General features: G+C 46.1%; 1 protein-coding gene across 1 annotated transcript; it reads right to left on the bottom strand.

Moving 5' to 3' along the window:
• Window positions 1-176: 176 nt before the first annotated feature.
• On the bottom strand, window positions 177-13,228 carry TBC1D25 (TBC1 domain family member 25). The gene is made up of 6 exons (XM_043457929.1): window positions 12,934-13,228; window positions 10,974-11,083; window positions 9,716-9,870; window positions 2,347-2,474; window positions 2,018-2,206; window positions 177-1,775 (listed from the first exon to the last, which is right to left on the bottom strand). Exons 1-6 carry the CDS (start codon window positions 13,051-13,053, stop codon window positions 414-416), a joined length of 2,064 nt encoding a protein of 687 aa, XP_043313864.1. The 5' UTR covers window positions 13,054-13,228; the 3' UTR covers window positions 177-413.
• Between the last annotated feature and the right edge of the window lie 1,919 nt (window positions 13,229-15,147).

Below are 15,147 nucleotides of genomic sequence, written 5' to 3'. Positions count from 1 at the left end.
GGGCTCACCTTCTAGAATTGATTTATCAGTACCCATTCTCCTGTCACCAGGGAAGTGGGAGCCACCCTTCACTTGAAATGGGCAGTGTTTCAGCTCCAGCAGGTAAAGAGGCCCTGGGGGTTCCATTTACAACAAAAACCAGGGAGAAGGCAGAGAAATACACAGACCACAGTGACTTTTGTGTGTGCAAAGTACAGTTGTTAAAATCAAAACAAGAAAAATGGAGAAAGGAGGCCGTGGCCTCCATGGGGCACTGTCAAAGCAAAGCCCCATACTCTCGGACCTGGGGAGAGAGGGTACTATGCTCCCACAGGTCTAGGGCTGGCAGGCGGGGATGTGGGGTCTCATGTGTAGGCCCTCTTGGCAAAGAATGGAGATCTGATGGGGCTGATGGAGGGCTGAAGGGAGTCTGATCAAGATGGGGCTGTGGCCTCGGCTCCCTCCTCTGAGTCCCACATCTCTGACTGCAGGTAGTCAGCGAAGAGAGCCTTGGCCCGGCGTAGGACGCGCCCCAGGTGGTGTTTTCGCACGAGGCGGTCAAAGTGCATGGCCAGCTCATTGTAATCCAGCCCATTGCGCATGATGTGGTCACGGTGCTCCAGCAGGATGGCGAGGCACAGGAAGAGCATGAATGGGTTCCCTCGGCCAAACTCCTGGGGTGGGGGCAGGCCCAATGGGGGTGGGGGTGGCAAGGACTTCCCAGGGTCTTGTGGGGAGCCCACCTCTGGCATCAAGGGGGATCCAGCAGCCACGTCACCAGCAGGAGAGGCATCCTGGGTAGATGGTGGAGATGAGGAGGATGGGGAATCAGGGTGGGAAGAGGGGGAAAGCAGTGGGTCTGAGGAGTTCAGCAAGGGCTCAGAGAGAGACTTGGAACCAATGAGGGCAGCTGGGTAGGGCAGCTGGATCAGGGGGTCCCTCTTGGGGCCCATTCTACCCCTGAGTTGCTGGAGGTCATCCAGACTGGCTTGCCTCAGAAGACGCCCCCCGCCACCAGGCCCCTGGCTGCTGGTGGTCAAGTGGTCAACAGCATCTTCAAAGGTACCGCCTCCTCCACCGGCGGGCCTCAGCATGTGTCTCTGCCGCATGGGCCGTCCCCGGTGGCCCCCGAAGCCCATGTCCACCACTAGGCTGGGGGGGCCCACGAGCTCTACCTCGTGCTCAGGAGGGTCGGGGGGTAGTGAGCTCCAGGTGACCTCCAGCATGCGCAGAGCATCGTCAAAGGCAAACTCGCGCTTGAGCTCAAGCAGCAGCCAGCGGTAACAGAAAAAGAGGTCATCAGCACCGGCTTCCTGCAGGTACTGGTAGAAGTCAGGGTCCGCGTGTCGCAGCAGCAGCTTGAGGTGAGCAAATTTGGTGGCCATGGCACGACCATCAGGGTGGAAGTTCGCAGCCAGGCGCTTCATGATGCCACAAAAGCAGACGAAGGCGTGGCCCTCGTGGTCCATGACAGCAAGGATGGGCGAGGCCAGGTCACTCATGCCCTGGCAGTAGGACACCTGCGGGTGGGTAACGGCATAGGTGGTGAGCAGGTCGTGCAGAGCCCGCAAGTGTGGGCCGTCCTCGGGCCCTGCGTAATAGGGGTGGGCCCGGTCAGTACGCAGCACATCCTTGAGGACTGTGCTGCGGATGAACTCCAGGTCCTCAGGGCTTGCTCGCTGGGCCCACTCGCTCTTGAGCTGCTCATACTCCCGGCTCTTGCGTTTCATGTAGTCCATCCGCTCTCGGCCTGTCAGCCCGTCTGGGTATACATTCAGCAGGTACCGCCACACCACCTGGCCAGGGATGAAAGGGATGAGGCGGCGGGTCTACAGATGAGCTGCCATGCCCTTGTGTGTACCTATCAACACCCAGCCACCCTAGGCCTCTGCTCTCCTTTGGAAAAGCCTGCCTTCCTACAGCTGCATGCACTGGAACACTTCCATACCATCCCGAGAGTGTGGCCCAGAGCATGCATCTCTTGAGCTATTCTTGTGTGCGGGCGTGCTGGACCTAATGAGTGATGGAGAAGGCTCACCTTTCGCAGGGAGGGCTCAACACCACCATGATAGATCCGCAGGCGCAATTCCTCGGGGCGGGAAAGCTGGCCCTCATGGTTCAGGTAGGTATGAAACTCTGCATCGCTCAGGGGTGGCTTGAAGGGCTTGACATCTTCCCCATATGACCAGCTCAGCACCTGCTGGACCTTAGACAAGGTGCGGCCCACCTGTGAAAGGAGGGGTGGAGGGGGGCACCGTTTAGCTGGGTAGGCCAGGGGCAAGTGCCAACCGGTAGGCTCGGAATTGGGGGTGCCAGGGAGGCACTGCCCTCCAATAACAGCTGGGCCCTGGGGCTCCCTGAAAGCACCTGAGAGATGATGGACTGTGTGAAGGGCAGGGCAGCTGTCGTCAGAGATGACCGCTTCTCAGCCAATAGCACATCGGAGCCAATGACATCCTTGGGGCTGATTATGTCCCAGTCTTCCAGCAGCGGGCCTGGGCACACAGAATGACATGGTATGAGAACCCCAGAGCTCAGGACCAGGTTCCTCTCCCTCTGAAGCCAGGCCACCCACAAGGTAATGAGCCACTTCACTCGCCCTTCCTATGTCATCCTAATCACACAAAAAATAAAACCATGAATAATCTTCTGGTGGAAACAGTCTCACAGAATGGCTGGTAGACTCTAATAGTAATATTTTAACAATATAAAGCAATGTTTATTGAGAGCACTATGTGCCAGGCACCGTGCCAGGGCTTAACATCAATATAAACAACAAGAACACTAGACAACACTTCCATAGGGCTGAGTGACAGGAAGTGTTGTGAGCTCTTTGCAAATGTTAACTCATTTACTATTCATACAGGTAAAAACATCTGCCTGCCAGTGCAAGAGATGCAAGAAAAGTGGGTTGGACCCTTGGGTGGGGAAGATTCCCTGGAGAAGAAAATGGCAACCCACTCCAGTATTCTTCCTGGAGAAAGAATTCCATGGACAGAGGAGCCAGGTAGACTACAGTCCATGGGATTGCAGAGATGGACACAACTGAAACAACTGTGTATGAAGTACATACACACATGCACTCTCTAAATTGAGCACTATTATTATCACCAATCTTTCTAAGAGGAAACAGGCACAGACAGGATTAGTATTAATAGTTGCCTAAGGTCCCATAGCGAGTGGGTGAAAGAACTGAAATTTGAAAGTCAGGCCCAAAGCTCAAGAACCCAAACCCTGAATCTTACCTTCCCACTAGTCCTCCTTCCACAATTGGTATAGACTACCATTACTCTCACCTTACAGACCATGACAAAAAGGTTGGAAAAATTAGTAAGTGGCCAAGGACATGGTAGGGCTAGGATCTTTATCTCATTCACCTTACTCCAGGGCCTGGGTAAATTTTAGCAAAAGTATCTGTGGAGCAGGTACGTCATGCATGTTACACAGAAGAGACTTAATGCTTAATTTTATCCAATTCTGGTCCTTGTTCTCTCCCTTCTCTCTCTTCTTTACTCCCCCTTGCATCTTTTCTGCCCACCTCAAATGTCATGTGGCTTGAAGCATCAATGGCCACTTGAGTAAGTTTGAGAGACTCAAGAGATGTCCACCCTGGCACCACAGAACTGCTAAGCTGACAACAGCAAAGAGCAGTGGCTTTCCAACTCTATTATATGAAACAAATCAACTGGGATTTGTTCAAGCCACTGTCATTTGCAGGCAAATGCCATCCCTAAGCAACATTTCCATGAAGTCCACTGTACTTTCTCCCACAGAGCTGAGGGGGAAGCAAACCCTGAGCCACAAGTTACTGCCTCTCCCTGGATGTCCCACTGGGCACTGCAAACCTAATGGGTCCACAAGGGGAGCCCAAGATCCATTCAAGACATGACCTGCTCCTCAAGTCTGAACAGTGTCTCTGTCTCTTCAATTGCTTAAGCCCCAAACCTGAACAAACATCTCTCAACTCCCAGGGCCTAACTGTTGCCAAGACCCATGGCTTCTGCATGCAGAACATACTTCAATTCCACTTCTTCTCTCAGCTCATACCACGCCTCTCATCCAACCAGTCCTTGCTTCCCCTTTGCCCCTCCTTCTCCACTCTCTCCCAACAGATGCCAGAATGGTATTTCTAAAACATGAAAACACTTAAAATGAAGAAGATCACACTACTCAACAGGTAAAATGAAGAAGGTCACACCAGTAGTCTGAAAGACCAAAGAGAAAAACCCTTTTCAAGGCACAGAGCTAAAGCTTAATGATGAGAGGAAAGCAGAGAGACCTGAAGGGTGAGTCCAGGAGACCTGAGAGGCAAAAAGTAGGAAATGCAGGAGGAGAAAAGAGGTCAGGCAGAGACAGAATTACCAAGATATGAAGGAAAGTGTCCCTGAGATGAAGAAGTGGATTGGCAAGTCTCAGATAGGATCAATCAATGAATAGCATAGACCATGGGCCTCTCCCAACTCTTATTAATCTGCTAGCAAAATGCCCACATTCTAAGAATGAAGACAAACTCTTGCCAGCTTCCAAAGATAAAGAACAGGCTGCTTACAACTGGAAGAAGGTCAGACTGCCAAAGGGCTTCTGTTCCACAACTCTGAAAGCAAGATGGCGACTTTCAGTATCCACAGAGCACTGACATGACAGGCCTGAGATCCAAGGGCCCCCATCCAGCCACGTCAGTACATATCCACCACAACCAAAGAAAGAAGTTTCTGATTATTAGCATATATGTTACCCAAGCACTAAAGAGGAATTAAAGAGCCTCTAGATGAAGGTGAAAGAGGAGAGTGAAAAAGCTGGCTTAAAATTCAACATTCAAAAAACTAAGATCATGGCATCTGGTCCCATCACTTCATGACAAATAGATGGGGAAACAATTGAAACAGTGACAGACTATTTTCTTGGGGTCCAAAATCACTACAGATGGTGACTGCAGCCACAAAATTAAAAGATGCTTGCTCCTTGGAAGAAAAGTTATGATAAACCTAGACAGTGTATTAAAAAGCAGAGACATCACTTTGTTGACAAAGGTCTGCTGTATAATCAAAGCTATGGTTTTCCCAGTAGTCATGTACAGATGTGAGAGTTGAACCATAAAGAAGGCTGAGTGCCAAAGAATTGCTGCTTTGTCTCTGGTGCTGGAGAAGACTCGCGAGTCCCTCGGACAACAAGGAGATCAAACCAGTCAATCCTAAAGGAAATCAACCCTGAATATTCAGTGGAAGGACTGACACTGAAGCTGAAGCTCTAATACTTTGGCCACCTGATGCAAAGAGCTGACTCACTTGAAAAGAGCCTGATTGAGGGCAGGAAGAGAAGGGGGCGACAGAGGATGAGATGGCTGGATCACATCATTGACTCAATGGACTGAGTCTGAGCAAACTCCAGGAGATAGTGAAGGTCAGGGAAGCCTGGCATGCTGCAGTCCATGGGGTCGCAAAGAGTCGGACACGATTGAGCAACCGAACAACAACCACCCATGCACCTTACCGGAAGGGAACAAAGAAGTTGTCTAAGAAATGACTATGAATGACTACAAGGGCTCAAAGTGGGTGGAGGAAGGCAAAAGGGAAGGTACATGGTGCCAAGCCACAAGTTTTTAATATTAATATATAGTTAGACATAAAATGACAGACTGTCATTGGGAGTGTAATATTGTTACATTAGAATTCCTGAAACATAAGCGACTAACTCTAAAGAAAAGATAATGACAACCTAGAATTGAAAAAGAAAAAAACAATATTGCCTAAGCAAAGCCCAGAAGTTAAGGGTTAGGGACCAGAAGAATGAGAATGAAAAGTGTTCCAAAGCTTCTGTTTCAAGGGCTAGGGTGAGTGGGGGTGGGGGAGACTGGAGGGGAAAAGTGGTCAAAAGATTTCACTGTCAATTGTGTAAAACAGCATAAATCCAGCTATGGAGTTTTTGTGAGAGACACAGTAAAACTAGGTGACAAAGAAAGGTTAAAAATTGAAGAAATCTGAAGGTATACCTGGCAAACACAGAGAGCAAGAGCAGCTATGTGAATGTCAGGAAAAGCACTGCTCAAGACCAAAACATGACAAGAAAGAGAGACATTCCATGTTGATTTTTTAAAAAGAAAGAACCCATTAATAAAATGGGCAAAGGATTTCCACAAGCACAAATTCATCTAGTGGCAAAACTGGATCTGAACTGATATCAGACTATATCTAGTCTTTATGTAACCCAGTAAGTATGAATATACACACATTTCCCTGAAGAAACATTCAAGTTTCATTGTAGGGTGCTGTCTCAGGCCCTGCTTGCAGTATTACACAATATGTGCTACAGGTACTACACCTCCTTATGATAAAATTGTCAAATCTCCCAAATGCTAAGTTATATATTCTGCCAATCAGCAATGTAATAGGTTTTTTTCTGAAACCGGGTAAAATTATTTTAATGTTTCTATGAAAGGATTCACATTTAAGAATAGTTAAGAAAAAGAAGAGTCCCCCCCCCCCAAATTGTGGGAGGAATGCAATGCTTGTCTTGGTAGAATATAATATAGAAAGCCCAGAAATAAATCCAAGTACATGTACTCTGGTCTGGGAAGATTCCACATGTCACAGGGCAACTAAGCCTGTGGGCCACAACTACTGAGTCTGGGCACCACAACAAAAGATCCTCTATGATGCAACCAAGACCTGATGCAGCCAAATAAATAAAAATAAATAAAAAAAAAACTAGGTCCACTAATCACAATGTTGACTGAGTAGACATTTATATGTAAAAGAAAATAATAAGTGTGTTAGAAGAAAATATAGGAGAATATTTGTATAAAATAGAAGAATATAAGCATGTGGATGGGGAAGATGGTCTAAAGAGGAGAAATTCAGAAATCATACAGAAAAAGATATATGTACAAGACTGCATGCAAACAGTTTTTGATAGGACCAAAACAGCACCACAAACAAGGCCATAAAACAAAAAGATAAGCTTGAGGAAAAAAATCTGCAATACATATGACAGAAAGGGAATTCATATCACGAATGCACAGATTGATTCCGTCTAGGCTTGGGAATTTTCCAACTGAAGAGGTGACAGAAACTGAGTTCTTCCCAGAAAGAAGGACTGGGCCATCTAAGTGATCACAACATGCCTGTTGCTTTCACATTCATGAACACAATCCCAAGAATTCCATTAATATTTATAACAGTTCCATCAATTGGACACTTACCTATTAATGTATAGTATGATTTATGTTAAACACATACCATTTGTGTACATATACAAATACAAATATACTTACATCTGTCTATATGTGGATTAATGTGTGTGTGTGTGTGTGTGAATAAAGGACCTGTAAGATTACACATCAAACTGATCAAAGTAGTTCCGGCAGGGCAAAAAGATAGGTCTGTATTGCATGCTGAGTTACTTCAGTCATGTCTTTGTGACCTGATGGACCATAGCCCACCAGGCTCCTCTATCCATGGGAATCTCCAGGCAGGAATACTGGAGTGGGTTGCCATGCCCTCCTCCAGGGGATCTTCCCAACCCAGGGATCGAACTCATGCCTCTTATGTCTCCTGCATTGGCAGGAGGGTTCTTTACCACTAGGGCCACCTGTGAAGCCTAAGGAAGGGGATCAAGATTAGGCACAGTGATTCCAAGAGAGAGACTTCATCATTATTTCTAATATGGACAATGTATTTACTGGATAATTAAAGATTAGTTTCATTAAGGAATTTCCCTGGCAGTCCAGTGGTTAGGACTCCAAGATTTCACTGCTAAGGCCTGGGTTCAATCCCTGGTCAGGGAACTAAGATCCTGCAAACTGTGGTATGGAAAAAAAAACAACTCCAGTCAAATTCCCATCAGTATCTTAATGAAATGATAAGCTAATTCTATTAAATGAAAAGAACAGTAAGTGCACAGGAATATTCAGGAATAATTTTAAAAAGGAAAACATATATCAAAACTATGTGATTAAAACAACATGGAACTGGCTTAGGATTTAACAAAGAGATCAATGTAAGAGAATTAGGAATTCGAAAACAAACTCGTGTATTTGCAGGAGTTTTGCAAATAAGACAATGGTACAAATAGAATGGAAATAACGGGAAAGTTGATTCTATTTATAAAGGTAACTTTTAAATGTCCTTTTGCCAAACTACTGGGTGTCTATCTCGGTGTAATTTGCATTCCTCTCAGTTTGTGTGTAGTTGGGGTTTTCTTCACATGCTTATTGGCAGAGCAGATTTTATTTTTTTTACTGAAATAGTGCTCCTGTGTCTATTTTATAGGTAAGGAAATGGAGGCTTGGGGAATTAGCTAAGTGACTGACACAGAGTAGCACACTGGGCTGCTTGTGCAGAGGTTCCTGTGTCTCTGGCTACCAGTCTTTTTCCATTTGTCTCTCTGCCTGTCTCAGTCACTGTCTTTCCCTCTGACTCTTGTTTGTCTCTCTCTCTCTCTGATTCTCTTTTTCTCTAATCTCTTTTTTTAAATAAGCCCCATATTTTATAGTCAAATGTTTAAGAGCAAGGACTCTTGAAGCCAGTTCAGCCACCACCTGCTTTCAAATCACACTCCTTCACTGACTGTCTCTGTGACAGGGACAGGTCCTGTCCCCTCTCTGAGCCTCAGTTTCCTCATCTGTAACATGGGGATAACGGTCATCCCTACTCTGTAGGATTGTTTTGACAATTCAGTGAATAAATACTATGTGTGTACAATGGCCTCAAGTGTTTGACACATGTTAGTTATTTTATGTTATTATGACATCAGTAAAATGCCTATTCAGGCATCTCAAATAGGCACTGTGAATTTCCTGAGACTGGAAACCATATCTTCTACTCTACAACTTTTTACTTTAAAAAAAAATTTCAAATCTATGACAAAGTTAAAAAGATGAATACATTGACCATCCATACATCTTTCATCTACTCCCCTAACTGTTCACATTTTTTGCTGCATTTGCTTCATCTCATTATCTCCATATATATATATATATATATATATACATACATTTATTATTTTGCCAAGTTATTTGCAGATATCATAACACCTTACCCCTTAATACTTGTGTTTTTCCCAAGAACAAGGATATTTTCCTTCAATAACCATGATACCATAACCATACCCTGGAAATTTTACACTGACACTATTATTATCTAATGTATGCTTCATAATCAAATTTTCAGGACCATGTCTTAATTTATCTGTGGGCTCCCTGGGACCAGTACAGTCAAAACAAATATGACTACAGGGGAACAAATATGAGAAGACTGAAAGTGGCTGAGAGATCAAAGGAACAAATCAATGAAAATGAGTACAGGATGAGTGAATGAATAAATACAATTACCATGACTATAATCAGCATTATTATATTTATGATATTATAACTGAAACATATAATACTATAGCTCTATTGTTATACTGCATTCTGTAATTATCACTAGATTATATGCTATAATAAATATGATAATTATTGTCATTAGAGCTAATACTTTTTGAGCATTCACTAGGCAGCCATGTACCTTTTCAGGCATTTTTACATGAATTTCCCTGTTTAATCTTCATGATGGCCCTAAGATACCATATCTCTACTTTATTGATAAAGAAATTGAGGGCCAGTGGCCAAGCCAGGATTTGGACCTAGGATTCCTTGCTCCTTAGCTCACTGTGAAGGAATGTGTTGTGAGGAGTGGAGTAATCCTATGGGGAAAGGGGGGTATCACAGGGCAGTGCCCCCAGAGCACCGGGTACTCACTGTCCTCAGTGGGCCGGATATCTACACGAAGGTGCAGGTAAGGTTTGGAGGCAGTGGCGAAGGCTGTGCTGAGGTCCCAGTCAGACAAGAGTGAGAGGTAAGCTTCCTGCCCCAGCCGATCTCGGCCCAGGTAGCTGATACCAAAGTTCTTCTTCCTGGACAGAGGAAACACGGCAGCTTTCAGGGCCCCTGTGCCTGGGAAGCCTCAGGGACCATTTCCAAAAGAAGCCTGGGAAGTTTGTTTCACAAACGCAGAAACAGATGCACATCTGCTTGTATCTGGAGAACACACTAAACTGGTACTGGGGTCTCCTCTAGGGAGGGTAACCGAGTAGTTGAGGGATGGAAGTGGGAAGAAAGTAGCCTTGTGCATAAAAAATAAAGCAAGCTGTATGGTTGTTATTTTCCACAACAGAAAATGTTTATGTAAAAAAGTCAAATAACAACTAACAACTTGTTCCTTAGGTACACCAGTGCAACTCTATGCAAAGCATGTTGTGTGATAACTACTGTCACCATGAACGTGTTTAGTCACTCAGTTGTGTTCAACTCTTTGTGACCCCAGGGACTATAGTCTGACAGGCTCCTCTGTCCATATAATTTTCCAGGTAAGAATACTGGAGTGGGTTGCCATTTCCTTCTCCAGGGGAATCTTTCCAACCCAGGAATCAAATCCTCATTTCCCGTGTCCCCTGCATTGCAGGTGGATTCTTTACCTGCTGAGCCATTGCCAGAACCAACTGTCACCATGGAAACCCCCCCAAATACCCATCATTTTTGTACCCTTTGAGTTTGTTACCATGTGCATATATTCCTCCAAAATAACAATGATACCAAAATAACCATCACATTTGCCCCCAGGAGACACTATTTTTCATCTATCAGGTTGGCAAATTTTCTAATGTTTTTTAGTAACTAGTGTTTGTGAGGGTGTGAGGAAAACAGAAATTTTATGGGCTGCTGCTGAGATGGTAAATTGGTAACACCTACCTGGAGAACATTTTGGAAACATCTGTTGAAACTTTAAAAAGTATACACCCTTTAATTCAGCAATATCACTGCTAGGAATTTATCCTATGACTAGATTTTCCAAAACATTTCCCAGATATGTACGTGGCTATTTGTTTACTGTGGGACTATTTATACTAATAATAACAAAACAAACAACCCTCCCTACAAAACAACAACAATAAAAATGCCAAACAACTGCTGTCAAGGTGGGTGGCCCACTGGTTTTGCCCCACACCCCATTACTCACCCATTCAAGTCAAAGGCTCGGATGAGGATGTGTTGTAACACATCGAGCGAAGTGATTTGGGGGTCCACAGCAAAAGAGCGAAACTCAAGTGGCAAGAAGCTCTCACATTTCTGTGGAGAGAAGACATGGGGTAGGCCATCAGGGGTCACATCACACACTGACATGGATGATATGGCAGAAGGTAAGGGTAGAGATGTGGCAGGGGCCAGATCAAGGCAGGGGTTCTGGGCCATGGAGAGAACTGGGACCCATAAAATCTCCAGCCCATAAAATTTCTCTGAGTGAGGGGGGAGGCTTGGGAGGGTTCGAGTAGAGGAGGGATGTGGTTTGATTCAGGATTTAACAGGACCCTTCTGGCTGCTCTATGAACAGTCTGTGGGGGACAAAGGAGAAAGCAGTGGTCCAGTGAGGAGGAGGCTACTGCAATAGTCCAGGTACCCAATCCTTCTTCTACATCCCCTCAAGGATGGTTGCCAAGACCACCATGAGCAATCTTTTGTTGTTCAGTCGCTCAGTTGTGTTCGACTCTTTGTGACCCCATGGACTGCAGCATGCCAGGCTTCCCTGTCCTTCACTATCTCCCGGAGTTTGCTCAAACTCACGTCCATTGAGTTCGTGACGCCATCCAACCACCTCATCCTTGGATGCCCCCTTCTTCTCCTGCCCTCAATCTCCCCCAGCATCAGGGTCTTTCCCAATGAGCCTTGAGAACCCCATGAACAGTATGAAAAGGCAAAAAGACATGTCCAGCCTGGCCCTTATTAAACCGGTCTTCCACGCTGCAACCAAATCTAGCATGTCTATCTACAACACTCTCTTGCTTAAATCTCTTCAAAAGGAACCCCAGGATTCCCAAAGGGAGCTTTTTTGAACTTTACACTCTGGTACTACCAAACTCCCAGAAGTTACTCTGAACACATTCGGGCTCCAGGCCTGTGCTTGTGGACATCCCCCAGTCTGGAAGGTCCTTGCCACTCTTTAACTGGCTCACTCACAACTTAAGCATCTTTTCTTTGAACACCCAAACGTCTACCTTTGAGTTTGCTCTATTACACTGAAGTGATCTGTTTACTTCTCTCGAGAATCTAACCTCTTATCACCACCAGTGCCACCACCCTAGTCTGAGCCAGTAACCACTTGCTGGAACTACTGCAACAGCTTTCTTACTCAAGAATAGAATACATGTCAAAGGCCCTTCACAATCTGCCCCTCTCTGACCTCTCCCATCCACCCCCTACCACTATTCTCCTCACTCTCTGGGCTCCAGCAATATGGAAACCTAAGGGAACATGCCAAGCTCATCCCCACCTCCCAGCTTTTGCCCTTGCTGTTCTCTCGGTCTAAAACACTCTTCCCCCCATGATATGCACACTGGTGACTCCTTTTTATTTGAGTCTCTGTTCCCTCAATACCTTTCTGGATATTTCCCTGCACGACCTTGGCTAAAGCAACTCCCTAGTTCGGAATCTTTTTCGTTATCTCCCCATGACATTCACCAGTGTCTGAAGCATTTCCTTTATTTAGCTGTTTCTCTCCCCGACGAGTGTGTCTGCTCATCCAGTGTGGGGATTTACACAAAAGTGCACTCTCAACACAATGTTAAACCGATGTCAGCGCCTCCTTTTCAGACAGCAACAACCTCCCTCATTTCTCAGGGCTCCACTCCATTAAGTTCCCTCCTCCAACCCTATAGCCCCTCCTCTCTACCCACAATCTCCTCCTATCTATTCCAGAGGGCCCTACCCTTCAATTTGCAATCCCCAAGCCCCACCCTCTGCCCCCGCATTCCCAGGTCCAGCCTTCCCCTAGCCCCCACCCAAACCACCAATATTCTGCCCTCAAGCCTCTCCCCTCACGTAACACCCCAATTCTCAAGTCCCGCCCTCCATCCTAGGACAGCCACCACCTTCCCCTCTCCCGAGAGCTCTGGGCGGGCTGAACGACCGGCCACCAGCCTCACCTTGACTCGGACCCGCACCACCTCTCGCTCCTCCTCCTCAGCTGCCGCCGCCTGGGCTCCCCCACCAGGCGGGGGCGCTCCGGAGCCAGCCAAGTCCGAGGACCCAGAGGCCGTCGCCATCCTGCCGCCACCCACCTAGGGGTGACAGTTGACCGTTGCCCCCTACCCTTGTGCGCACGCCAGAATGCGGGAGCCCGCGGCCCCACCTTGTGCCCTGGCGCAGGCGCAGAGGGCGCCACGCGACCCTACCCACCCCCCGCTTGGCACAGGGAGGCGGTCACCTCTGCGCTTGCGCAGTGTGCTGTTGCCAAGAGCCCCGCCCCCCAAAGCCGAGCATTTTGCGTCACTTTAGCCAGTGTGCAGGCGCTTACTGAGGCCCCGCCTCCCTCGTCCTTGATTTGGTCACTTTGCTTCCGGATTCACCTAGGTGTGTGTTAACGCGGCGACCTATTGGGGCGAGAAAAGTGGGCGGGGAAAGGAAGCTGCTGCGCGATAACGTCAACGCCCCACGTCTGCCCCAAGTCGCCTTGTGTCTCTGCTTAGAGATGACGTCATCTATTTAAAATCATTTCAAACGAATCTACTGAATGGAAGAATAATCCTTTTCCCACAATCTTAAAAAATAGCTTACACGTTATGAAAATTCACGGACCTGTACATTTAGACTTTTGCTGTTTCTGCCTGCATGTTATACTTTAATAAATAATTTACCCATAAAAGCCGTTTGTATGCTCTGTGGACAAGTTTGCCTCTGTTTTTATTGAATCTTTACAACACGTTGAAGTCAGTCCTGTTATTAAACAGTGTGTGCCCATACTGGACATATTTTAGACTCCTTTGAGAAAGTTTATGTACCACAAAATGCAAAAAGCCATTCTCATTTTACTGTACAACGTCTCTATGGTTTGGACAAAATACATGCTGCTCTTAAAAATGTAATTTGTAACCAAGGAGTCCTGTAAGGTACCTGGACTTCAGCTGTTGTTGCAGTATTGTAGGATGTACCTTTAATGTTACCTTTTAAGAGAAGTCTCCTTTTCTAAAACACTTCTTGTGGCACTGCCAGGTTTTCTGATGGAAACAAGGAGTTTGAAAGTTGCTTTTCATTAAAATTATCACAGAGTGGAATGAGCAAAACATTAGCCTAGAACTTGGAATTTATCCTGAGGGCCCTGGAGCACAGGCTTATGATGTGTTCAGATGCCCCTGTCTTGGTTGTGGCGAAACCTCTGGAAGGAAATATACTGGAAGCAAGAAGAGCAAAAAAGAGGTCCTTGCCATAGTGCAGGGGAGAATTTTCTCTTTCATTTGTTCATTCTTCCATTCAACAAAGTGTATACCAGATAGTGTAAATATATTAATTCACCTAATCTGCATAAAAATCCTGAGGTAGGTACTATCATTATCAGCATTTTACATATGAAAGCACTGAATGAAGGCCATGGGAAAACATGCTCAAGATCAAAGAGATAGTAAATAGGACAGAGAGAAGAGAGTGCAATGGACAGAAGGTGGGGTGGTGCCTGCTGTGCTTGAGGGAGAGCCTTAAGTAAACAATGAGGTAAGTGATGGATCTGAGGTGAGAAATTAATGCAGGGCTTTGGGTTAACAGTGAGGCACTTCTCAAAAAGTGACACTGTAGGCTCAAGCAGAACCAAGATTTAAACTGAAGTCCTGCCCTGCACAGGTCACCTGGAGCCCATCTACAGGTATCTGCAGTTTAATATGGCCACCTCCACAAAATTCCTCAAGTACCGATTTGTTTTATGACTGAAGGTCTTTGAGGTTAAAGACAGAGACTGCTGGATAAGCAATAGGGGTCTGTAGGGTGAGGGGTATCTGTGGATACATGATAAGTGGTCTGTGGGGTGAGTGAAGGGATGTCTGTGGGATGAGTGATAGGATATGGTGTAAGTGATGAAAGATCTGTGGGGTAATTGGGGATCTATAGGGTGAGTGATGGGGAATGTAAGGTAAATAAGATTCTTCAAAATCATTATGGGGAGTTTACAGAGTGAGTGATTGAGGGATCTATGGTGAGTGATAAGAGACCTATGGGGTAAATGATAGGGCATTTTGTAGAAGAGTGATAAGGTCTGTGCAACACATGATGGGGGATCTATGAATGAGTCATAGAGTTGTACGTGATGGAAGGTCTCTTGGGGCAAGTGATGGGGTCTGTGGTGTGATGGAGGTCTGTGAAGTGAATGATTC

The sequence above is a fragment of the Cervus canadensis genome, chromosome X, assembly GCF_019320065.1.
Source record: "Cervus canadensis isolate Bull #8, Minnesota chromosome X, ASM1932006v1, whole genome shotgun sequence".
Classification (NCBI taxonomy): Eukaryota; Metazoa; Chordata; class Mammalia; order Artiodactyla; family Cervidae; genus Cervus; species Cervus canadensis.
The sequence above is the reverse complement of the archived record's forward strand: the minus strand, read 5'-3'. Positions and strand labels throughout refer to the sequence as shown.

Bases quoted from the DNA above. Each gene is read 5' to 3' on its own strand.
- TBC1D25 (XM_043457929.1), bottom strand. From the start codon at position 13,053: ATGGCGACGGCCTCTGGGTCCTCGGACTTGGCTGGCTCCGGAGCGCCC. The intron at 11,084-12,933 runs GTGAGGCTGGTG...TTCTCTCCACAG, and splicing joins TGGTGCGGGTCCGAGTCAAG to AAATGTGAGAGCTTCTTGCC. The intron at 9,871-10,973 runs GTGAGTAATGGG...TCCTCTGTCCAG, and splicing joins CGAGCCTTTGACTTGAATGG to GAAGAAGAACTTTGGTATCA.